The sequence below is a fragment of the Gavialis gangeticus genome, unplaced genomic scaffold, assembly GCF_001723915.1.
Source record: "Gavialis gangeticus isolate Ggan-Ray unplaced genomic scaffold, GavGan_comp1, whole genome shotgun sequence".
NCBI classification, from domain to species: Eukaryota; Metazoa; Chordata; order Crocodylia; family Gavialidae; genus Gavialis; species Gavialis gangeticus.
Window position 1 is genome coordinate 164,448,673 of NW_017729022.1, and position 26,615 is coordinate 164,475,287.

Below are 26,615 nucleotides of genomic sequence, written 5' to 3' on the forward strand. Positions count from 1 at the left end.
TGCCCTTTGGGCAGGGGGCTGGACTGGATGATCTTCTGAAGTCCCTTCCAGCACTAATGTCTCTGAAATCTATGAAATCTATGACCATCACAACTACAACATCACTCTATGACTACTGTGATTTTTAGATGTGAGAACCAGCATTCAGGAAGCTTCAGTAAATTGCCTAGAAATTTAATAAAAATTCAATGTTTTAAAGATTAGTTGGAGATGTATGTAATGTTAACTCTAGCCTCAGACCTAGTACTTCGTTTGTTAAGACTTGTTGACCCACTTTACTGGTATTAGTGAATATAGTCACACATATGTGCACAGTACAAAGTAAGGCCCCCAACAGACATAAATTTAAATGCACAATGTGATCTGTGGAATTTTTCCTGTATCCCATATATTGCATGATCTGCCCTTCCAGATGTTTAAGATCTGGCATGGCAGGACATGATTTTTCAGATCTGGGAAAAGTGATCAGATCTCATTGCACACCCAGGAACTTTAAGACCATTGTAAGGGACCAGGACATTGGTGCTCTGGCTGAATGGTTAGAACACTGAGGGAAGGCAGGGGCCTGGGTTTGAGTCAGAGGATGGGAGCCATGTTCCTAAATCCAGGGGCAGAGTCCACAACACAGTCTAAGGTCAGGATCCAGGGATCAGATGCTGAGTACCAGTCCAAGGGATAATCTACAGGGCTACATCCAAGAGCACAGCCAAACCAGGTTTATAAGCCAAAAAACAGACCCACAGGGAAATCCAAAGCCAAAGTCCAGAAATAAGCCAAAGCAAGGGTCAGGTACCAGCAAGCTTGCCACAGTAGAACTGAGTCAGAACTGCCGACTGGCTTGCAAACCCAAGGGCACAGTTGGTGCTAAGTGGATAGGCAGTGCTCCCAGCAGCCAATTAAGATGTTTCCTGTTCCTAAACTGCAGCAAAGTTCATTATTTTAGGGTTATTACAGGTATGGCTGCTGAGGTACTTGGCCCAGGCTGGACTATCTAATCAAAGTACCTGACACCCATTGACTGCCTCCCCTTCCATTCTTCCCCACTCGTTGGCAACATTTTAAAGCCCCAGCATGTAGAATATTACTATTTATCACCTGGTTAACACTTTTGTCATGCAAAAAATGTAACATTGCCAGAAGCCTAACTTTGCTATCCCCTGAACACATACTGTCTGATGTGCTTAGAATGATGGGGGGTCAGGAACAACCATTATTCACCAGTACAAAAACTCCTGTTTTAAAATAAAACCCCATGTCTTCACATAGTACAGGGAATAAAACAATTAAAGCTCCATTTTAAACAAATAGAGCTTAGAGAGTCCAGAAAAAATGACCCAATTTCTAATCCCTGTAAATATTTTACAGTGCTCATAATGTCCTTACTCCATGGTGTATATAGTTCTTGTGTCACTAATTTCAAATACCCAATTTTTGTTTCTTTTTCAAAATTTTTTTTTATTATACCTTCATTATGAGATTACAGGTAAAACAGTATTTACCTTGGATCAGAATCAGGAATATGTGCTGCTTTATACCTGATAAGAATAATTTATTTTTATGTGGGTAGTAGATTTATGTTGTCTGTAACTATTCACATTCTTCCTTTAAATTACTTTATTTTTCATCAGATGTAATAACTAAGTATATTATTCACAATCAACAATCTTATTTTTTAAACCAAAGGAAGGGAGTTGTTATGGTTTGTTGAGTTTTTTGGCATTGAATCAATTTTCCTAGACTAAGCATTATATTTTAAAAATTCAAGTTATAACAAAAAGAAGTCATAGTCATCAAAAAATGACAAAAGGACCAAAAAGTTCTTTTTTGATTTAGAAAGAAAGAAAAAGAAAGCAACTAGTGTTTACTGGGCAAAGTGACAGCCTTTTGAAACGGAGAACCTGCAGCAGTAGACAATGGTATGTGAATTGATTTTGAAGCTTTTACAGAAGGCTTTTTGCAATTATTATCTAAATTCCTTCAGAAATTACCTTGGCAACAGGATATGAGCTATAGAGCTCTAAAACAGCTTCAGGACCCACACTGATACTTTCCCCACAAATCAGTTCTTCCCCTATATGGCTCCTAGCCTTCACTCAAGTAAAACTTTATTCCTGTGAACATTTATATCCTGCTTTAAAAAATGTTGGGTCTCATGGTCTGATTTCCAGCCCCACTAAAGCCTAAGCCAACAGTATCACTGACTTAATTTACAGCAGGTTAAGCCTTATGGTTTGTGAATGCCTTGCTGGAGAGTGACACATTTTAAAAATGCTGATCTGTGTTCTTAATTGTTGGTGACAGATGAATACAGTACAAGGGGAAAATAGAAACGTTGGGTTTTTTTTGAGGGGGGGCAGGAGGTTGGTATTACTAGAAGCTTATACATAAAATGATTCTTTCAGGCTTGTGCCAGAACATTGCCATAGCCAAATAGAATATGTTGGAATTCTTCCGGTAGAAGACCAGCACATTGATGATCACCACAGTTGGTGTTGTAATGGTTAGAATCCAAATTATACTAAAAGCATATCTGTGTTGGACAATGAACTAAATTAAACAGAAATGCCTGCATAAAAACATCTCTCCAAAAACCCTAATGAAAATTATCAAGGGAGTTGGCCACTTAAAACTACAGTGACTACTGAAGATGTTATGTTTAAAGTCTATAATATCTACAGTCTATTCTCAAACTGTTTCACAAGGGGAATGCTGCTTTACATAAAGGGAACAGACAGAAGTTATATTTGTTGCATGATTGGCACCCTGAAAGCACTCTGCAGCTATCTGTGGCTCTGTTGGGGATATCAGCAGGAAGGGAAGGGGTGGGGGGAGCAAGCTCCTACCTGGGGTTTGTCTGGCTTGAGCTGGAGTAGGGGCACATGGATCAGAGACCCCCCTCCCTCGCAGCCCCCACCAGCTTCCTCTCTCCAGCTTAGGCCCGACAAACCCCAGCCAGCAGCTCAATCCCCCTCTCTCCTCCTCACTTGTTTCCTGATGACAGCCCCAGAGCTGGGGGGGAGGAAGGGGCAGGTCTGGAGGAGAGGGTTGGCTCCTTGGCTGCAGGAAGGCTCCTCAGGCTCAAGGGATGAAATCAGGATGGCCAGAGTACAATTGGAGTTGTAGCTAGCAAGGGACATAAAGGGTAGCAAAAACGGTTTCTATAAGCACGTTAGCAACAAGAGGAACGTTGGGGAAAGTGTGGATCCCTTACTGAATGGAGGAGGCAATCTAGTGACAGATGAGGAGGAAAAAGCTGAAGTGGTTAATGCCTTCTTTACCTTGGTCTTCACAAGCAAGGTCAGCTCCTAGACTTCTGCACTGGAAAACACAGTTCAGGGAGAAGGTAGCAGCCTTCAGTGGTGAAAGAACAGGTTAGGGACTATTTAGAAAAGCTGGATGTGTACAAATCCATGGGGCCAGATGCAATGCATCTGAGGGTGTTGAGGGAGTTGGCTGATGTGGTTGCAAACCCACTGGCCATGATCTTTGAAAACTCATGGTGACTGGGGAAGGTCCCAGATGATTGGAAAAGAGCAAATCTAGTGCTCATCTTTAAGAAATGGAAGAAGAAGTTTCCAGGGAATTACAGATCAGTCAGCCTCACCGCAGTCCCTTGAAAAATCATGGAGCAGGTCCTCAAGGAATCCATTTCTAAGCACTTGGAGAAAGAGAAAATGATCAGGAACAGTCGGCATGGATTCACCAAGGGCAAGTCATGTCTGACCAACCTGATTGTCTTCTATGATGAAATGACTGGCTCTGTGGATGTGGGGAAAGCAGTGGATGTGATATACCTTGACTTCAGTGAGGCTTTTGATACCGTCTCCAACAGCAGTCTTGCAAGCAAGCTGAGGAAGTATGGGTTGGATTAATGGACTTTTAGGTAGATAGAAAGCTGGCTGGATTGTCAGGCTCAACGGGTATTGATCAATGGCTTGATGTTTAGTTGGTAGCTAGTATCAAGTAGAGTGCCCCAAGTGTCAGTCCTGGGGCTGGTTTTGTTCAATATCTTCATTAACGACTTGGAAGATGGGACGGAGTGCACTCTCAGCAAGTTTACAGATGAAACCAAGCTGTGGGGAGCAGTAGATATGCTGGAGGATAGGGCTAGGATTCAGAGTGACATAGACAAATTGGAGGATTGGGCCAAAAGAAATCTCATGAGGTTCAACAAGGACAAGTGCAAAGTCCTGCACTTAAGATGGAAGAAACCCATATAGTGCTATCAGGTTGGGACCAACTGGCTCAGGAGGTCATTTAGTCCAACCCTCTGCTCAGAGCAGGACCATCCCCAACTAGATCATTCCAGCCAAGGCTTTATCTAGCTGGGTCTTACAAACCTGCAAGGATAGAGATTTTACAACACTGAGTAACCTGTTCCAGTGTTTTACTACTCTCCTAGTAAGAAAATTCTTTCTAATATTTAACCTAAACTTTCCTTGCTGCAACTTGAGACCATTGCTCCTTGTTCTGCCATCTGCCACTACTGAGAGCAGTCTAGGTCCATCCTCTTTCAACCCTACCTTCTGGTAGTTAAAGGCTGCTATCAAATCCTGTCTCAGTCTTTTATTCTCTAGACTAAATAAACCTAGTTCCCTCAGCCTGTCCCCATAAGTCCTGTGCCCCAATCCCCGAACCATTCTTGTTGCCCTCTGCTGGACTCTTGCCAATTTGTCCACATCCTTCCTGTAGTGGGGTGGCGGGGGGGGGGGGGGCAAAACTGAACACAGTACTCCAGATGTGGCCTCACCAGTGCTGAACAGAGGGGAATAATCACTTCCCTTGACCTGCTGGTAACATTGCTACCAATGTAGCCCAGTATGTTGCTAGCCTTCTTTGCAACATGGGCACACTGTTGGCTCATATTGAGCTTATTGTCCACTGTAACCCCAGTTCCTTTTTTGCAGAGCTGTTACCCAGCCAGTCAGCCCCCAGCCTGTACCAGTGCATGGGATTGTTCCATCCTAAGTGCAGGACTTTATACTTGTCCTTGTTGAACCTCATGAGATTTCTTTTGGTCCAACCCTCCAATTTGTCTAGGTCACTCTGAATCCTAGCCCTACCCTATAGCGTATCTACTATTTGTCCCAGCCTGATGTCTTCTGCCAACTTGCTGAGGGTGCACTCTGTGCCATCTTCCAGGTTGTTGATGGGGCACTCCACTTGATATTGGCTGCCAACTAGACATTGAACCATTGATTACTACTCTCTAAGCCTGATGCTTCAGCCAGTTTTCTATCTACCTTATAGGCCATTCACCCAGCCTGTACTTCCTTAGCTTGCTTGTGAGAATTTTATGGGAGACCATATAAAAATTTTTGCTAAAATCAAGGTATACCACATTCACTGCTTTCTGCACATCCACAGAGCCAGTCATCTCATCATAGAAGGCAATCAGGTTGATAGGCATGACTTGCCCTTGGTGACTTACTTCACGGGGGACAATCTCAAACCACAACATTAGACATTGGTATTGTGCGTGAGCCGTATGACTGGATATGTATTCCACCTCACCTCTCCTGTTAAGTACACTAAAATGTTCAGCTTTACAAATGGCCCTTGTCTCTTATCCGGTCTAAACTCCCTTACACAGAAAGGAGTGTGTGTATATGTGGGTGTAATTATATGCAGAAAGAAAGAATGGCCCAGTGGTAAAGGCAGTAGCCATAGACTTCCTGTGTGGTCTTAAGCAAGTCACTTAGGCCTGGGTGCTCCAAGAAGATTAGGTGCTTAATTTTCTTTCATTAAAATCAGATTTATTATCTAGGAACGTAGTTCTAATTTTTAGTGATCTTGTTTTCTTTTTAAAATAAGGGGTGAAATCAATGCAAGCATAAGTGCTTAAATATCTAGGAGAATCTCAGCCTCTGTGCTTCTGTTTTCCATCTGTATAGTGTGGTTAATAGTCTCTCTACTCTTCCAGGGAAGTTATGAAGATAAATAGATAAAGATTATGAGGCGCTCAATGGGGACCATATAAGTACTATAGATATGTATGCACACACATCCCACAACTTGCCGGGCAAGAGAGAGTTATACATTCTGGCTATGAAAGAGGACTAACTGTAAATTTAAGTATTCTCATGTGCTGAATATAAATCCCAAGGTAATAGAATTTTTTAAGTGTGTGCAGATATTTCTCCCTAACATGTATGGGCATGTATCCTAGCATTTTTGTTTTGTGGCTGGTAAATGCTCTAGTCCACTACTGGTACTTCTAAATAGGTGATTTTTAACCTCAAGGTACCTTTACAGAATTTTTCTGGATATAACTGCACCCCATATCAAAACTAATTTCACTCATTTTCTAACTGGAAAAATAACTGATCAGTTTTTTAGTATAAAAGAACTCACAAAGACTATAACAGATTAGAATGTTTTTGAGACCAAGGATTCCTATTTGAAATCTCTGGGTTTGTCCTGTAAATCATGTGTAGATGTTTGTATATCAGTGCTAATATTGTGTTGCATCCTGCTGCATCCCTAAAAGGATCTCATGGATCCCAATTGAGAGTCACTGTTTTAAAAACTCTACCATTACAAATCATACTTAAAAATAATAACAGATGCACGTGATATTTTGGGAACAATCTAGTGGAGGTACTATAGAAGCCCCCTAGAAAGAGCAAGAAAAAGTGTTGGCAAACTGATACCGACAGGTCTGTTGTCCCAAAAGCTATTGTTATCTATTCTTACTTATTGCAACTATGTCCTCTATGCATTATGTTTCCTCCTGATCATTTGATATCCCTTTTTTCTTTAAAAAAAAACAAACAAAAAAAATTGATGCAGATAACATGAATAAACCTGGTCTTTTTAATTTATATTTCACAGCCAGTGGTTTCAGGTGTCTCAGTTTGCCTAAAAGAAATAGAACCCCCATACCTACATTTTCCTGTTGGAACCAGGAATGTAGGTACAATAAGCATAATTTCAACAACTCATTCGCCATGTCTATATGGTCCAGCAACAGCCTTGTATGCATCCATACACTAATTTAAATGCATCTTAAAATGAAATGTGTTCCTAATTCCTGGCACCACTGGGTAAGCAAATATGCAAATACCAATCTCTTAAGGCCTAACAATCTATTTTTTTTAAAAAACCTATGAATTGGAGACCACAGATTCTGGTAGATGTCACCCATAATGTTTCTATCAGAGCATTCCATTTAGGTTTGCTGAAGCAGGTGTTCCCTCTTCCTTTAATATGCAGATGCCATTTGCATAAAAAGAGGAATTAGTGTAATTGAAGTGCATGGCCAGGAGGGCATATGATTCATTTGCCATGTTATCACAAAAAGAAGAGAAAAATCTTGGGTAAAATTTGCAACTCTTGAAAACAAATAAAATGTGATATTATGTGTATCATTTGGGTATTTCCATGGAAAGGGTATGGTTGATTGCAGTGACAAGAATATTTCCTTCTGGGAAATGTACTATTAGAGTTATCATCCTTCATTATAAACATGCAGCCATTCTATTTGTGTAATTTGGTACAAGCTACAAATCTTGGTCAGAGGGACACTGCTTCATCTGGAGATGTCGTTTCACTAAGGGGGTTTATCTCCTGGTCTGTCAGGGGTGGGGAGAGGGGCACCAGGCACCCAAACTAAAAATAATTAAAGGCAATGTGACACCATATAGAGAAGCAGTTTAAAGAAGCATTTCAAGTCAGTTTAACAAATTGATAAATCAAAATATTTTGATTGAAGTAATCTGAAACAAAATAGTTAAGTTTTATTATTACACTGAAAAATAGAAATATTTTATAAAAATAAAAATGTTCCCTGCAGAAAATTTGGTCTTGGTGAAGCTACATTTCTTTCACAGATTCCTTGAATGGAGAATTCTAAGCCATTTCTATTTGGAATTATGGCTGAAATGCAACACTGATCACTAGTCTGGGCAATTCAACTTGACCACAGGGTCAGTCCAATTAGGAATCAGCGTTGCTCCATTTTGTGGTAGAACAGATTGATATGGGGCACTGAATGTATTAATATGAACAAATATGCACCATGTAGAAAGTGAGCAGCTAAAAGAAACAAAGGGGGTGTGTCTACATGAGACACTACAGCAACATAGCTACAGCAACATAGCGTTGGCAGGTACTAACCATGACTGCATGTTGCTATTTTGCAGTAGGGCCAGAAACAACCGGTGCGGTGCTAAGACCATGCAGTACTGGTGGTTACTGCGCAGTCATTTAATACTTTAGTGCTCTGCCCACCCCGACCACCACCGTTGCCACGTTTGCTCCCTGCTTGGGTCAAGCTGTGGAATAAGCCCGTTCTGTGCCCTCCAATGGACACTGGAAGGCGGGGAAATAACTCCCATCCCCCCCCCCCAGGGGGCCCTGACAGCTGGTGTCTGACTGTGTCACCACCCCACCACCAGCAGCTGGAGGGGGCAGGGCCATTAATGGGGGCAGCAGCCCCTGTCATAGTGTCAGGGAGTGCAAGTCCCTTCCCAGTGGGGGGACCACTGTGTGGTGAGGAGGTGCTTACAGGGCTCTATCCCCCTCCGGGCCCTGGTGCTGCCACACGTAGTCTGCTGCAGGTCTGCCCACCCTGCAGTGGGTCCCCCACCAGGAAGGCTCTCATGGTCCCAGACACTATGACAGGCTGCTGCCCCCATCAAGGGCCCTGCCCCCTTGTTGCTGCAGCAGCCAGGTGGGGGCATGGCCAGAGACCGGCCAGCAGTGCCCCTTAGGTGGGGTGCAGAGACTGGAGTTATTGCCCCTCTCTCTGGTGTCCGTTGGAGGGGGCTTGTTTTGCCGCTTGCCCCAAGCAGGGGGCGAGTGGTGGTGGCAGTGGCTGGGGCAGGCAGATCCAGCTGCAATCCCCACTCCCTGCCCCCTCTGCCCCTGGGGCCATGGTGTCCTGCTGCTGCAGCAGTGAGTGGGGAGCTCCTGGAAGACCCAGCTTGGGTCCTTGCTCGTGGGACAGGGAGGTGGGAATTAAACCCCTCTCTGGCCAGACCCCTGCCCCTGCCATTTTGAAACTGGTTTATGTGCAGATTGCTTATTTGCAGATTGTAACAGTGACCACAACTTATTCACAGCAAACTTTTGACTGAAACTTAAGAGCTAAAAGCCATTAGAAATGAGAAAAAATTCAAGGGAACATAGATGGACAGAAGAAAAGAGATACGTGCAGATTTTTTACAACAAGAATAAGCCAGAAGATCACAAAATCACTCCTGTAAAACATAGAAAAGTTGGAGAGCATTTAAGATAAAAGTGAAGTCAGATTTAGATATGAGGAAATCAGAAAGGAAATGCTGTGGATGATAGGAAAAAATGCTTTAATTGATATATTAACCAACAGGGGTAAAAGATAGGAACAGCATGGAACACAAAATGTTTAAGTAAACTATATGGGTGTGCACATGAAGTGCCTACAGGTACAGAGAAACAGAGGAACTGTAAGATATGCCATGAAAATGAGGACTAAAGAGGACAAAATACACAACTGAATTGTTGCATGATACAATTAAACAAGAAAAGATCAGTTACTGAAATGCAGTAGTGTCATTGATCTTAATACATGAATTAGTGAACATCCTGAGAAAAGTGAAAAAATGGCAAAACAGCCAGGGATGATAGCATAGTTGTAGAAATGATAAAGAAACTAAATGATGAATTTTAGAAATTTATGTTACATCTCCTAAGTATACATGTAAACCATATCCATTTGAACTGTATTGCCAGAAGATTTCATGCAGCATATTTTCACATTGCTACCTTGAGTTCCAGATGCCAGTGTGTGGACAATAGGGAAGGATTAGTAAAACAAGCCAAATTCTGAAAGTTCTTTTAATAATAAGTGATAATATAGGAGAGTTTTGATTTAAAGATTAGGAGTAATTAATTTGGATTTATACCAGATTCATATACCAGAGAAACTATATGTATCTGAAAAACAATGCATGTCAGCTCAGGAAATTTAGATAGGTTTCTCTTTGCCTTTTGAACTATGAAACAGATGATGCAGAGATGGAAAAAAAAAAGAGCTTCAGTGTGAGATCAGTGTGATCAACAAAGTCAGCAAGCAATTTGAAATGAAGAACAATGCTTGAAAACCTAAAAGAAAGCAAGATCAACAGTGTAACATGTCCAGCAAATGTTGACCAGTGTACTAGTGAGGTACTTTCATTAAATGGCAGATGGTCAATGAAATACTGAGATCAGAATCAGAATTCTGTAAATACAGTCTGCTTTAATAATCTTAAGAGTGCTATGGTGCTACAAGAGGAAGGTAGAGTAAGGATTAGAACTGTTAAATACAGTGTATGGTCAACCCTCCTTTAGGGGTGCCCATCAAGAGGGACACTGAATGATGCCTCAGGGCCTTTGAGTTCTGGTATTTCAGGAGCATGCCGAAGGTTAGCTGAATGACAACAATAAGATACAGTGGTTATATCACACAGGATAGCACTGACTGCAGAACAGCTTTTTAATACAGGCAGTTCTTGGACTTACAACACAATTGGTTCCTGAAAACTGCATCTTAAGTTGAAACGTAATTCGCACCCAATTTACCCATAGGAAACAATGTTGTAAATGGGGGATTGGTTCCTGAACCAAGGCCCAATACCCTATTTTCACCAAAAATAACCCAATTTTGTACACAATCGATTATAGATGAGTAATATAGCTACATTAATATATTTATATTGTAAATAGCAATCATATGGATTTGGAAGGACTTCTTTGAGGTGACTTTGCTGGACTTTTTGAAGGGCTCTTGGTTGGACTTTTTGAAGTGTTCTTGGCTGAAGTCTTCTCAGGAGTCTTGGCTGCAGGTTTTTCTGGAGTCTTGTCTACTTTCTTAAAGAAAGTGTCCAAGGAAGTTTGGACAGATGTTCTCCAGGGAAATGGGCAATGCAGTGAAGTTGTTTGCTGGCATCATGTTGCATCGGATCAAGCGTTATAAAGTCGAAACTGACATCAGAAAGTTGAAACAGGGTGTCAATTTAAAAACATTGTAAATGCAAAATGTTGTAACTTGAAATGTTGTAGGTCAAGGACTGCCTGTATCGTGGTCTAGAAGAAAATGCAGTTTTGTGGATATGTCATATAACAATCTAGCAGGAGTTTCTTAATGCGACTTATACTACAAGGTAAAATATGAAGGAGGAGAAGAATAGAGTGGGCCACATAGTGAAATTGACAGGTACAAAGTATAAAGTAGAGACATGGAATGTGGGATGGGACTTAGAGCTATAGTGTTGAGTGTAACTGACAACCTTTGGATTGGAAACATCATCTAGCCAGCCTGTCAACCAAATTGAGGGCTCTCAAAAACAACAAGAAAACATGAACTGTTTGAGCAGACCATTTGCCTCTACTTCATGGTAAAAAAAAAGATTCAGAAGTGACAGTCTCTAATGCTCAATATTGCAAATAAAGCAAGTAGACCTCTGGATATAGTTGCATAAATAAAACAGCCGTATGGATTCCTTTCAATAAGAAAGAATTTACTAGCTTCAGTGAAGACTACTTAGTTTAGCAACTTGTTCTAAAATATTTCTGGATGAGAAATTATAATAAAACCACCAGTCTTTTCACCAGGATATGAATATTTGGAATCATAGAAAAGTAGGGCTGGAAGGAACCTCTGGAGGTCATCTAGTTCAATCCCCTGCTCAAGGCAGGACCATCATATACAAGTGTCTGTCTAGCCCAGGCATGGGAAAAATCTGGCTGGCGGGCTGGATCTGGCCCATGGAGGGATTTTGTCTGGTCTGCAGCCCAGAGGCCAGATTCTATTTCCTGGCGGTGGCAGCTCCTTTGGCTGCCTCTGCCAGGCCTGGCCCTGCTGCCGGGGCACCCCGGCCCATCCTTCCCTGCACCCACTGCCGGGGGCAGGACCTGTGCAGGCAAGGTGTGCAGCTGGGTGTTGGGATGGGGCTGTGGCAGAAAGCCACCTTGGTTTCTCCCCAAATATCTCTGCCCTGTGACACTGTGATTTAAATCTCTGTGCTGTGACCATTCAATTAGGATGGGCCCAGCACACAGGGGACCACACCCTCAGCCTGTCTCTTTAGGGAACTTGAGCTGGCTGCATTCCTGAGGGAGGGGGAAACCTGCTCCCTCTGCCTACGTGACTTGCATCACTTACCTGGGTAAGGGGTTTCTACCTGGGGAGCTGGAATCTGCCCGGTAACAGGTGATGCATTTCAGATTGGTTGGCTGACAGCCAACTGGGGCTGACCTCCGCTGGCCCAGGTGAATGAGGTCACAGGGGCTATATAAGTTAGGACGGGGAAGGAGGCGGTCTCTCCTCTCCGGCCATGAGGTGACGCAGCAGCCAGGCAGGGGACAGAGAAGCCTTAACATCTGAAACTGGCTCTCTCCCCCCAAACTCACGAGCTAGGAACCACCTGCCTCCAAAGGGAAACTTCACCTGCCTTTGGAAGATGCTTGTGAGTAAGCTACTCAATCTGATTAGATATTTATCTGAAGGTATCACAGATGCATAATCAAAAGGCTACCACAGCCAGACTGTTTGCTCTTTAGGATTTCTAGATATTGCTCTATCCTGTACCCTAGTTTACCCTACCCCCTGTAATCAATAAAGTTCTCCTTTTTGACTGGTGTGGGAGACTTATTGAGGGGTGGGTCTAAATTATGCCTAAGAGACCCCTTAGGTCTGTGGACTAAGGGAGACTATACCTTTTTGCCCCCGGACTTGGGGAAGTACCCCAAGTGCCTGTACTGGGTTGAGTACCCGTGGGACTTTAGGCCTGTGTTACCCCAAGGACACAGGGCCGCGAGACAGTCCATTCTTGGGGTGGTGGCGGCACGTTACCCCCAGACTAGCGAGTGTGGTCCAGGAGAGGGGTCGGCCGGACATAAGGCGCCCCTAGGGAGGCATTCGGAGCCTGGAAGGTGGTCGGGCACAGGGAGGTGGGTGGCTCAACGCAGGAGCACCCCCTACTGGCCCGCCTCACATGGTGCAAACAGCAGAGGGATATGAATACCCAGCTGTGTTCCTGAGGTGGGATCTCTGCACCCGCCACAGGGGCCATGGGCCCACAAGGAGTGGCATCTAGGGTAAGATGGGCAGGCAGGGCCAGGGAGACCCTGGTATCACTGGGCAGTGACAACATTGGGCCAGGCCAGGGCAGAATCATGATCTGCTGCCTACATAGCTCTGCAATTCCAGGGCCCCCCTGGAGACCAGCCAGGAGCCAAGTAAGAAGCTGCATCTGAGGCTGCGGCCAGGATCATGCAGTGGTGACAGTATGGGGTTGGAGCAGAGCCATGATCCACTCCCTGCATGCCCCAGCCTGCAGAACCCATGGCCATTGCATGAGTATGCGGGGAGTGGATTGTGACTCTGCCCTGGGCCTGGCTCTGTGCTGTTACCACCCCATGATTCTGGGGCCTACTTGGTCCTGCCCACCTGTCTTGTCCTAGGCACCACACCCCATGGGCCCATGGTCTTATGGCTCCATTTTACCCTGCCCATGCAGGTCCCACCCCAGGTGGTGGGTGTGGGGCAGATGGGCCTGGGTGCCTGGGCAGTGGGGCCAGGTCTGACAGTGGCAGCCAAAGGAGCTGCTGCTGCCAGATCAGCTGGGAAATGGAGTCTGGCTGCGATGTCATGGTCTGGGCAAAATCCCTCCAAGGGCCAGATCTGGTCCTTTTGCCCACCCTGGCCTAGCCTATTCCAGACAAAACTGCATAAGGAACCCTCTCACACATCTACTAAGGCCAATGTCTGAAAACATCAGGAACATCTTAACTATCCACAGGTAAACTAGGGGGATGAAAGCACTCTCAATATCCTGCCACTGAAAGGGTAGGAAGTAGTTTGGTAAAATATGCTTTACAGATCCAAAGGAGAGGACCATTACCCCTGCTACAGAAGAAGAGAGATCCCCCTCCCCCCCAGAAGTCTGTGCTGGTCTGCCTTCTTGATCCCAAATATGGCTGACCCTGAGCAGAGGAGAAAGACCCTTTAGCCAGGAACCTGAGGATGCTTTCTAAATGACTGAGTCATCATCAACTGGGGATCAAAAGCAAAAGTTTGTCAGTACGAGAAACAAAAGTTGTCTGTTATATCTTCATTGAAGATATCCTCCTTTTGTGGGTGTAGATGAAAAATAAAGTGAGAGCTTTGTAATATAGTTTTATGCAAGAATTTTGTGGCATTTCATTTCAGGCTATTTTGTGTCCTAGAGACTTTTTAAATCATAAAATTGCATGGAATTTGTACTTTTGCATATTTATTAAGCAAGTTGTTATTCATTATAGAAAAAATTGGAAGTTGATATTTTGAACAGTATTGGTTTTGTTCATAACCAAGAAAATATCCATCTAAAAAGAATATTTTAGTCAAAGGTGGGCCTTTCTCAAATGGAAAAAATTATAAAAGTTTTCTTTCTTATGTATGTGTATTTGAAATCAATTAAGTGAAATGAGAAAAATTAGTAAACCACATTGTTTATTGCTATCATTAAGAAGTAATGAATGCTTATGCTACTTGTTCTAGTACTTCAGCCAAAGCTAAGTGCCTCCTAAATCATATATGTAAGTTGAGTCTTGGGTGTTATTGGATGTCTTGCAACTAAAACCATGTAATGTTTTATCTTGTTTAATAGAGCTATTAGTCTATATTTTCAATGCCCTCTCACTTTTGATTCATATGTGAGTGACTGGAAACTACCCTTTTTTTTTAACCTGTCAATAACTACCTGACAGAGCTAGCATACTCTAAATGCATATAAATCCTTGGGGTATTAGAGGCCCACCTGGCACTTATCAAAACATGAAAGTGATTTTATGAAATTGGGAAGTCATGCTATGCTTTACGGAGTCCAAAAAGGACACTGATGTTGCCTCTGTTGAAGGTGACCCAGTTTTAGAAGTAACATTTTAATTCTGATCTAGTGCACTATAGACAGAGATTGGTAAAAAGCTCTTAGGACTTTCAGCAGGAATCTTTCCACTAGCTTCAATAGGTTCAGGATCAGGTTCTTGCCATGTGTGCATGAACCATTCAAAAGCAAGGCTAAATCTAGGAGCCAGCTCTGTGGAATGAAATTATTAGAAATACAATATAAGACGAGATATGATGAACCTTGCCTTGCATAGAGCTAGTGCCTGTGTGCTTATGGTGTTGGTGTCAGGACACATGTCAGCAAGCAGGCTTAATTATTCCCAGCTGTTCTTGGTCACCTGACTGGGTGCCAGCAACCTAATTACTTCCAGCTGTCCCCAAATTCCCTGCACAGGCATGGCTGTCTGCTTATAAGCGACAGCTCTTCCAATGCCCAGCAGGCTACTCAAGATGAGATGCTTCTCTATTTAGTTTTGGGCTTCTACCTGTCGATTCCTAGTTTCCCAGTTCATGGTTTCTGCCTGCTTGTCCTTAGGTTCCTGGGTCCCTCCTGTTGGCTTCTTGGCTTCATCCTTGTTCCTGCCACTGGTTCCTTGTTCCACACTTCAGCCTGAACCACCCTTGTGCTGGCCTCTTACAGATATAGCTGCCTAAACTAGACCCCCTGGCTAATGATTCCAGTTTGGATCCCTACTTCCTGTTTCTGCCTCGTGGTTCTACCCATGGCGACTGCCTGCCTGCTTCCCTTACAAATCTTGGCCTCCTGACCTACCTGTTCCTGATCCCCTTACTTTAGCTGGGACCCTAGCTTCCTGGCCTTGTCTGTTTCTGATTCTCTGGGTTGTGACGCTCTAGAACAAAGCTCCAACTGTCTATGTCCAAGTTGTATCTGATCTATGTGCAGGAACATGAGAATTCAGCCATCCCTGAGCAAATTTCCATTTACAGTCCCTATCCAGGAGAGGAGATGATGGAGTGGAGAATGGAGTGTACTTGTTGCTCATTTTAGGAGGTAGTTCAGTCAATATGACAGAGTGGGAAAAGAGACCAGCTTCGAAATGCACTGCAAACCAGATCCTTAAGCAATGGAGAATGTCACTACACCTAGCTTTTAGGATTAGGGAGTGGAATTCATTAACACCAGAAAATGGGGACAGCAAGGCTCCTAGGACCAGGATCCACAGAAGCCAGCCTCTTAGCAGAGGATAGGGGATTTATAAGTCAGCTAATAGAAATCTGTGAAAAGAAGGGTATATCTGAACTTACACTTCTCTCCTGGACTTAAGCACCTATGTGAGACTGGGATTTACCATCTAAAACCTACTCCTTAAAACCCCCAATTGGCATCCTGATGACCCCTGAGCCCCTTCTCCCACAACAATGTCGTGGGGGAGGGACTGGAGGAGCACAGCAGGTTGTGGGATCTGCGTGCTGCTGGTGCTGCCTGGAGGCAAGGGCCATGCACAGCCAGTGATGCTTAGGAGGCAGAGAGTTATGTGCCATCAGCCTAGCCTATGCAAAGAAGAAAGAAACTGGGGAGGCCACCCTTACAATGGATGGTCCATGGGGCTACACATGCTGAAGTTGGATACTGTAGCAGGGCCCTGGGAAGTGCCAGCTCCTTTAAGGAAGCCAGCAGTCTGCAAGACTGCTTGCAGGTGGCACAGGGGGCTAATGAGAGACTTACTTGACTGGAAGGGGCTTAGGCTGGAGATACAAGTCTAGAGTCTGAGCCGGTTAGGCAGTCTCTCCCTGGCAGCCAAAAAGTGAGGAGCTCTTGGCAGAAGGACACCTGAAGAGATTGGAGTTGATATAAAGAACCTGGTAGGCCTGGGAGCAGAGGCAAGTCCCTGGACAGAAGAAGTCAGGGTTTTACAGGCAGATGGTTTTTGTTTTATTTTGAACCCACAAAGGGGGCCGGGAGCCCAGAGAAGGGTCAGTGTGCAGGTCCAATAGTCCGGGATCCCAGAGGAGGGGCTGCATGTGGGACCAGAGGTCTGAAAGTTCAGGAAGGGACTGTGCAGGGGTCCAGAGGGATCTGAAGGCCCAAGGGGGTCTGAATGTTTAAATAAACAACTTCACAAACAGAGAACATCTATGAGGCTCGGGGCGTGGTGTAAGGGAGGTATGAGCCATGTAATACACCCTTAAGGCAACAGGTGCCCAGCAGAGATGCAGAGAGGCCAACAAAGCCTACTAGTCTGAGAAGCAGAGTGGTGATTGAGGGGGCCTGGTGGTGATCAGTACAGGCTCAGGTGCATTCAGAGCACACGCACAGCCTCCCTTATATAACTTTCAATAAGAGCAAGGCATGGCAGGTGAATCATCAAAAGGAAGGGCTGCAGGTGAGCCAGAGAGGGGCACACAGCCACCAGGGGGCATCACAACCACCCTGTCACCATGGGATGGCTACCAATACCCTGGCCTAAATCATCCTTTTGAGTATGATCATCTGGCTTACTGCTGGAACAGGAGAAGGTGGTGTTACCAAACTTCTACTTGATAGCCCAGTAGTTATTGCATTCAACCAAGAAGTGGGAGACCTACTTGGTTCTTGGTCCTCCTCATCCTGAAGGGGTTCAAATTTCTCTGGAGAGTACTTTCTTCACCAGTATGTAGATTAGCTGGGATAGGTGACATTCTCCACCCTCCTGTTGAAGCTGTACTGCTGCTTCCAGTTGAGAAGTTAGTACTGACATAGCACAGCCCTATTTTGCACATAATAAAGATATCCTCAGATGCCTCTGAGGTTGACAGGGTTTCTCTTGATCTCACTTTTGGATTTAGGCACCTAAGTGCTTTTATGGTGTTGGCTTCTACTGTTGCTGATGGAGCAGAAGAGCAAGATCTGCAGTGAATGGGTGTGCTGCCAGGGCACTTATTCAAGTAATGTTGTGAATTTCTGTTTCATCAACTGCAAATAGAAGAGAGCAGCGTGATACTTAGAGGCATGTAGTGGTGTCCCTGTGGTTTGTGCTCTAGTCTCAGCATGATGTATGGGATGTATTTTTGCTCTGGTCTTAAGCAGGACCAGCATGCTGATGTCGTTTTCAGACATTCAGAGCATTCTTTTAGACAAAAGGCTGAGCAACTGGATCAACCCCAAACAATACAAGTACATTTCCTCTCCTGATTCATAAATCAGAGAATATCTTACAGGATGAGAGAGTAAGGACAGAATTTGGGAGCAAGTTATGTAGCTATCAGGCTTATTTGTGGCAGAATGTTATGGCACATAAGAAATAAAGCATGAATGATTTGTGTGTGATGGAAATCTCATACTATACCATTTCACTGGGGCAAAGAGCATACCAAAGAAGAGTTATAATGATAGACTTCCAGAACACACTGTACTCTTTGTTCTATAAAGTGACAATCCAGCCAAAGAAACACTGCAGGCTGTTAATTGTTAGTGCGTGAGAGCCTTTCATGTGCAATTAATTAAAAGGGGACGCATTGTTTCTACATGAAAAATAGCCATCCTGAAGAGCACATAAAATATGCTAGATGCAGGTAAAAGAAAAGAGAGAATACTTTTAGGTTCCTATGCAAAATATGCCTCTAGAGATGTAAATATACAAATCTGAATGAGAGAGAATTGTTCTCATAGTGAAGTAGTACATTACAAGCAGTTCCTTGATGGCACATCAAGAGACTGAACAGCTTTCATGTGAGGTGTTTGCATAAGATCTAGAAAATAAAGTGGGAAGACAGAATACTAAACACAGAGGTACTGAAGCATGCAGGACTGACACATTTATAAACCACTATCAAGAAGAGGAGGTTGTGATAGATTGGCCATGTCAGGAGAATGGGAAGAGAGCCCATCCCCAAGAATATTTTGTATAGCAAGATTTGAGATGGCTCTAGAAAGTGGGGTTGTCTTCTATGGCAGTACTGCTATATGTGCAAAAATTATATGAAGTCATTCAGCATCAACGTAGAAAGCTGGGAGAGCACACAGAAACCTGTCCAATCTGGAGGGAGCATCTGGCACTAGGTGCAGCTAAACATGAAGTAGCTTTCATCCAGGGGAAGCAAAGTGAGAGAGAAGAAAGCAGCATGCTGTAAACTTGGACTCCAACTCAGATAACATGTGGATCTGTGAAACTTGTAACAAACTGTGTCACTCTCAAATTGGGCTTGTCAGCCACAAGTGGATTCATAATGTGTCTGATTAGACCTCTTATATGTACATCATAATCCAGAGGATTGACAGTTGCCTACTAGAAGCAGTCTTCTACAGGAAGCATATTCTTTGAAGAGTGGAGGAGTGCAAAATGACCTCCTGTTTGCAGTGTCAGTATGTTAATTTCACTGTGAACCACTGACATTGTATGGAACCGCATCAGCTCTACAACCCCCACCCCCTCAAACAAAAACAAACAACCCCTCATCCAAAACAAGGACATTGCCAAAAAGCAAAGTGTGATTTTTATATACTTAGTATATTGATTTTAAATTACACTGAGGCTTCCTAGCAGTTGATCCAGAGAATCTCTTCATAGCACAGAGACATATTTATGAAAGGAGACTTAACTAGAGTGTACTTTTCTCTTTTTTGATTTGGCCACAAGTGCAAACAATCTAACTTTATTCTGAATCTCTTAGTCAAATTTCCTCTTCCATTGTGAGATATGTTTGGAGCCATAAGGTGGAGAATGAATCAGTTCTAACTCTCTGAATGCCAATCCTCAGTGGTTTTAGCCCTGGCTCTGGTTCAGTGCAGAGCACTATATTTAATTGTCCTGTGCTGAGATTGTGAGTGGTAACAAAGGAGGAAAGGAAGAAAACAGCTGCTTTTTCAAAGACCAGTTGATGTCTCAGGTACTAAAATGCTTCATAATCATATAAATCATAGTTGCATATCATCATGACAGAGTGGAATTAAAGTTGTTTGGGGGCCCAAATTGTGCACTTCCATAGTTAACATGTTGGCATTTGTTTTGACTATAACCATGCTTCTGATTTTGGGTGTGTGCGCGTCTGTGGGGGTTATTAATGCTTGACTTTGGGTTTATCATCAATATAATTTTTTACCCTTTACTATCGTTCTGTTTTTCTCAGTCATAAATCCATGAAAACATATTTTGGGGGAAATTTATATTAGGTTTAATTCATGCATATCGAGGCAAACTTGAGTTTTCTGGAGTTCTGTTTTTTTCTGTGTAGCTATACCAAGAATGGTTTTGGTCATTGTATAGCCAATGAATGCCTTGGAAGAATTCACTGCGTGCAACAGAATTGTAGTTAGTTTTGGATATTCTTCATTTTTGAATAGTCTCTATAAGTTAAAATCTTGTAATAACTATACATTCTTAATTTGCTATAACAGTTAAACACTTGATACTTGTTACATACACTTGTTATATACTTTTCCAATCTACAACTGAATCCAGATCATTCATACTCAGGTTTTATTTAAAATATTATAAAATTTAGCTGTGTGCTTATATGCATTTTGAGATTTTTGCATGAAAGGCCTTGGTTCTGATTCATGTGCAATTTCTATACATGAGTAATACAAATAAGCAAATGTACTGCATGAAAAAACTCTGCCTGAACCAGTGCTCAAAATAATTAAACAGAAATTTATATAGATACAAAAGAGAGTTTCACTCACAGGTAATCTCTAGTATCCAAAAGTTCATGGGTCTGTATTATATCCCACTGAGTAAAAAAGATGAATTACGTCTAAAAACAATATAACACACCTTGTAAATTCTGAGGAAGGTTGGTTGAAATGTTTAATCTAGACTATTTCTGAAAGATAACTTAATTATTTTGATTAAACAAAATTATTTTGTTGAAAGCATATTTTCCTTGTAAAATATTTAAAATTTAAAAAAAATGCTTAAAGTCCAAAACTTTTCAGTTTCTGGCTAAAGTATTTTGGCTTTTTTATATTTCATAGTAAATTTTCTATTGAATTATTTTATTTAAAAAATAGCTTAGGTTGAAATTCCGCATGAAAAATAGCACAGCTTTGAGCCCTGTGGTGTAGCAATCCCTCAGAACAATGTGAATGAACTTGGGGTGGAGGAAGAGGTTTTTTGCTTAAGAGACAGAACTGGGACTGAGAATATCCGGTTTTCATTCTGCAGTATGTTTCCTGTGTGACTGAATGAGTCACTTCAGAGGCCAATCCTCTGAGATGCTTGGACTTGAGAGTATTTAGTAGGGCTGTGCGAAACAGAAGTGTTCCATTTCGACCAGCGTTTTGACATTTTAACAGAACAGTGTTTTGCTTTGATGTGGAGGTGGGGAACTACTGCAGGCCTGGCCGATAAAGCTACTGTGCTACCAGTTACCAATTAATCGTGATTCACTCAGGGACCAGCTCAATACACAGTAGCTAGCTACTACATAATGCGTTAATGAGCATGGATTAACAACACCACAGACTAAGGAGAGGAAATAATCAATACAGACAATCAACTGCCCCAAGACAGAGACAGTCAGTTGCACAAGCACCCACATCACGAGTTTTGTCTGTCAGCAGCTAGGGGTGCAGGCCCCCCGAACCCCTCTGCACCTATCTCCTTAACATCTGGCAGGCTCAATGGCCGCGGAAGGGCCTAGCAGCCAGGCCTTCAGTAGTTCCCCCCACAATGTGGCCCAAGACAGACACAGTTACACAAGAACCCATGACAAGAGTTTTGCCTACCTGTGGTGAGAGGTGCAGGGCCCCAGAACCCCTGCACCGATCTCCTTGACAGTTGGCAGGCTTTGTGGCCACCGCAGGGGTTAGCAGGCCTGCAGCTTTCACCCTGCTGCACCGTAACATACAGTGTCATCCATGTCATGAGTTTTGCTTGTCTGAAGCCTGAGGTGCAGTTTCCCCCAAACCCCTGTGCCTATCCCTTGAAACTTGGCAGGCTTTGTGGCCTCCAAAGGGGCTAGCATGCCCGCAGTTTTGATCCTGCCGTGGCTTAACACATACATGTAACATGAGTTTTGCTTTCAGGATTTGGAGTGCTGTTTCTCTGAACCCCATGCACCTATTTCTTTGAAACATGGCAGGCTTTGTGGCCTCAGCAGGGGCTACTATTTCTGCATGTTTTGACCCTGCTGTGACTTAACACATATACATGACACAAGTTTGGCTCTCAAGACTTTGGGGTGCAGTTTCTCCGAACCCCCTGCACCTATCTTCTTGATACTTAGCACGTTTGTTGTCCTCAGAAGGGGCTACCATTTCTGCAAGGTTTATCCAAATCTGGCCAGAAATGACAAAGTTATATTTTGTTTCAACCTTCCCCCTTATAGCCTATGGGTGAAACGTCGAAAGCATTGAAGCAGTGAAACTTTTCGACTTGCCTTATTTTGTTTCGAGGCTGTTTCGACCACATATGTTTCATTTCAATTTGCTGTTTCAGCCTTGAAACAGGTTGAAACAGCGTCGAGACAAAACTGGTGGTGAAATTTCGCACAGCCCTAGTATTTAGCATCTTGCAGGCTTGAGTTCTGTATGCTTTGTACCTCATGTTTCCCATTTTAAAATGGAGCTAATATGTTTATTAAGGATGGAGGCTATTATAGCTGAAATGCAGTCAAGTTTGTAAAGTCATGTGAGTGCTGTAGAATTGTGCACTGTTTTACTTTGTCTGCTAAAACTTATATTTGTGCACAAGAAGGACCTAACTTTTAATTCTCAAGAATATGAATAATTTCTTTAATGTACAAATCCCCTTCTTGCCTTTTCAGTAACCAGTTTTATATTGTCTTCTTTGAAGAAACAGTTCATTGTGATCTTGGTTATGGATGTTAATAGTGAATTTTATAAGAGTTGCAGACTGTTTCAAAGCTTCCTGGTATAGATTTTTCATTTTTTTTAGTTATTATAATTCACATTTTGGAGGGTCAGATCCAGTACCCTGTACTCAGGCAAATCTCCCCTTGAAGTCAATGAAGGTTATCTCCAAGTGATTTTAGTAAGGGATTTATGTAAACAACAAACTGAATATTCAATCTTGGTGGTAGTTACTCCAACAAAGAAGGGGGAAAATATATATAATTGAGATAAAAATTTCACTGTAGAAGGAAGATAAACTTGTTAAATGTCAAAAGCTTAACTTTAGCAAAAATCCAATCAGAAGGTTATGTCCCTAACAATATACAGTGTCTATCCATCAGGGGCCATTAAAACATTTCCTGTTCCTGCAATATTTTTTGACTGCTGGATTTACATATATGTAACTAATTTATAAACAGCTCAAGTTGTTTGTAATTTAGGCTTTGGAAACATCTCACCACGTACAGAAGGTGGAAAGATATTCTGTATCATCTATGCCTTACTGGGAATTCCTCTGTTTGGTTTTCTGTTGGCTGGAGTTGGAGATCAACTCGGAACTATATTTGGAAAAGGAATTGCCAAAGTTGAAGATACATTTGTTGTGAGTATTCTAAATATATATAGCCCTGGATGATACTTACTGCTCCAAATATAGCAAATCTGTTGAAAAAATAGAGGAAAATGATTAAGAAAAGACCTGACTGTTAATGTTTGGCAAGAGCGTTTCAAAGGTCTCTGTAACTGAGCATGTTATCCAACTTCGCTGATTGTGAACTGGATGAAGTTCAAGATATTAAACCTTCAGATTTAGTTTCCTGCAGTAATTAAGGCTGGGAAGAGGAACAGGATCCAAATCAATCACATTTTCCTTTGTCCTTAAAATCCTCTAAAGCGTTGTTTGCTATAAGATTTGTCACCAGTAGGAGTTAGAAGTTTGTTTTAAAAAATGACAGCACTGAACCACATAGAAGGAATTTAACACAGAGAGTTTGGGCTAGATACAAAATTGGAATCCTAATTTTAAAATTGCGATCTTCAAAACTCCACTCATCTTTTGTTTAATCCTAGGAATATCCAGAGATATTCTTTCTTTTTCAGATTTGTGTTCCCCATGTACTTAAAATTCCCAGAAGTACTTTAGACTTGGCCAGGGCTAAGATGTGTGGTACTCTTCTCACATCTAAACCTGATCAGACTGTCAGCTGTTCTGGGATGGGAGCATTTTCACTCTCTCCCATTGAAGCTATTCTATTTTGTGCTAATCTAGTGAGTCATGCTCTCTCTCTTTCTCTCTCTGTGCCAGAATGACTCTTTAATTACTCCATAAAAAAGAAAAGTCTTCAATATCAGGGGGCTGAAGAAGAGCCATTAAAGAATAATCTATAATTTGGGTGTTAGGGCATATCACAGGAAGTAGGAGATATGGATCTGAAATCCCTCAAGCAAGGGAAACCTTTCAGGCATCCAAGTCTCCCATCTCCTAGGTGAGTTCTTTAAGCTGTTGTATAAAAGAGGATGGCTACAGCACCAGCAAGTATGTATTCCAAGATATGACAGAATCCTATTTATTTGAGTTTTGCAAGAACAGTCTGAAGTATTCAACTCTAGAAGAGAGTTACCATGTAGGAATCCTGAGTGGTAGAGGGCACTAGTAGCTGCAGCCCAAAATAATACTCTGGAACCCTGGAGGATCCTATGAGCTCCCTTTTGTGAATACTTTTCTGGGCTCCTAACTTTTCCCATACATTGTATAGGGAGCCTACTTCCTTAGACCTGTGGGATTTTGTTATAGGAGATGAAACCTAAGAATTTAGCATGGTTTCACTGATTCTTGATGTGGCTCAGGCTTTCCTCCTGTTTATGCATAACTTTACTGAGAACTGGATTCATGTTCAGGTTAATAGGATTGCTCACATGTGTAATGTTACTCACATGCAGAATGGATTGAAATCTGAGTGAGTCATTCCTGTTTGTGTCAGCCTTTCATCTACAGTAGCAACAGGGGAGAAAAAATTTCCTTTAAAGAACATGAAAATGTAAGATTGAAACATTCGGGAGGAAAAAAACACTGGGGCAATTGCCAATCTTAAACATTCAAGACCTATTACCAAGGATCTTGGTTTTCTCCGATTAAAAAAAATCCCCAATTTTTTAATTAAAAAAAGGAATCCAAAATCAACATTTTTGTGTGATTCAAGTGAAACACAATAAATAAATAAATAAATAAATAAATAAATAGTGATGTTTCATCTGAATCATGGAAAAATGTGGAATTTGGGTTACCTTTTTATATCCAAAAATTGGGGATTTTTTTAAATCAGAGAAAGCCAGGTTCCCTGGTTATTATTAATACACTTTTTTACTTGGCTTTAATAAATTAAGATTGTTGCAATCTTACATGATTCTGTTCTTTAAAAGATATATATATATTTGTGCTGTTACTACTCAGTCTATGCACACAGGCTTATATGTCCAAAATGTAAAGAAAGGTCAAGAAAATAGCTAGGGCTTTGGCTAGAAAACTCCCATTTAGCTGTAAGGGAAATAGAATTCTATTCTGTCTTTCAGACAAGTAAGGGGAATAAAAGACCAGAGATTTTTGGTTCAAAGCCATCAGTTCAACCATAGACAGGTTATTGGTGACCAACAGTCATTCACATTCAGACTTGGTTGAAATAGTAGAAGATTCCATGAGTATTTAGTCATCCATTCCACTTCTATTTCTCTTCAAACTCCATAAAACTCTATAAAATTATTGCTGCTGCAGAATATCAATGTTTTAAAATTTATGATCAGGTCTATGTGCATCTACTAGCTAGTTGTTTTCCTATGTGGAAAGGGCCCTGCACTCTTGCTTTGTTTTCCAAATCGACAGGTATCTATATCAGGGGTGGGCAAAATACAGCCCATGGAGGGTCTTTGTCCAGCCTACAGCAGGTCCTTCGGTCCCACCTGACCCAGCACTGCCTGCCCATGGTGCATCCTGCCACCCACTTGGCACGCAGCAGGGCTGGGGCAGCTCTGTAGCTGGACTGCCTTCCTAGGCAGCCAAGGCAGTGGCTGTTTCCAGCCACTGCTGCTGTTGGCCCCAGCCCTGTGGTACCAGTGGAGACCTATGTTGCACAGCCCTGACCTCACACAACCTGCACCTACTCTGGGTTTATCCACCCAGGCTAAGCAGTGGCAGCGCAGGACAGAAGCTGTTGCTCAGCATGGGAGAAAAACAGCCCCTCCCCCTCCCATTGCTGGCCATTCCCGCTGCAGCCTGTGCTGGGCTGCCTTGCAGCTCCTCTACATTGGCACTGCTGCCCCACTGGGCAGCCCAGAGGCGGCAGTGATGGCAGTGTAGATGCAGGGCAGCCTGGTGTGGGCTCCGGGTGGCTGCAGCAGGAATGGCTGGCAGTGGGAGGGGGAGGGGCCACTTTTCCTCCAAGCTGAGCAACAGCTTTTGTCTTGCGCCACTGCTGCTTAGCCTGGGCAGGTGAGCCTGGAGCAGGTGCAGATAATGCAGAGTCAGGGCTGTACAGCATGGGTCCTCACCAGTACCATGGGACTGGAACCAGTGGTGGTGGCAGCCAGAAAAAGCCACCATCACCTGGGTGGCTTAGAAAGGCAGTCCAGTTGTGGAGCTACCTCAGCCCTGCTGCATGCCTGGTGGTGGCAGGACATGTCATAGGCAGGCGGTGTGGGTCAGGGCTGTGCCCTGTTTCCAGCTGATCTGACTTGGCAGGGGTGAGTCTGGAGCAGGTATGAGGCAGGCTGGGGCTTTGCACTGCTGACAGTAGTGGGTGCGCCTCGCAGGGCATGTGGGCTTTGGGCTGTTGCGGGGTGGGAGCGGGTGCTGACCAGCTCAAGGAGGTATGTGTGGGGGGCTCCCATGTACACCCCACCATACCCACACACCACCCTCCCCTGCAAACTCACAACCACAACCTCCCCCCCACACAATCACAGCCCACAAACACT

At 43.0% G+C, this 26,615-nt stretch overlaps 1 protein-coding gene across 1 annotated transcript in view; it reads left to right on the plus strand.

The window, feature by feature from the left end:
* The window catches only part of KCNK2 (potassium two pore domain channel subfamily K member 2), a 197,974-nt gene that overhangs the window by 91,993 nt on the left and 79,366 nt on the right, over positions 1 to 26,615 (plus strand). Inside the window, exon 4 of the mRNA XM_019516453.1 lies at positions 23,090 to 23,250. Within this exon, the coding sequence (XP_019371998.1) occupies positions 23,090 to 23,250 (161 nt within the window). The remainder of the gene's footprint in view (positions 1 to 23,089; positions 23,251 to 26,615) is intronic.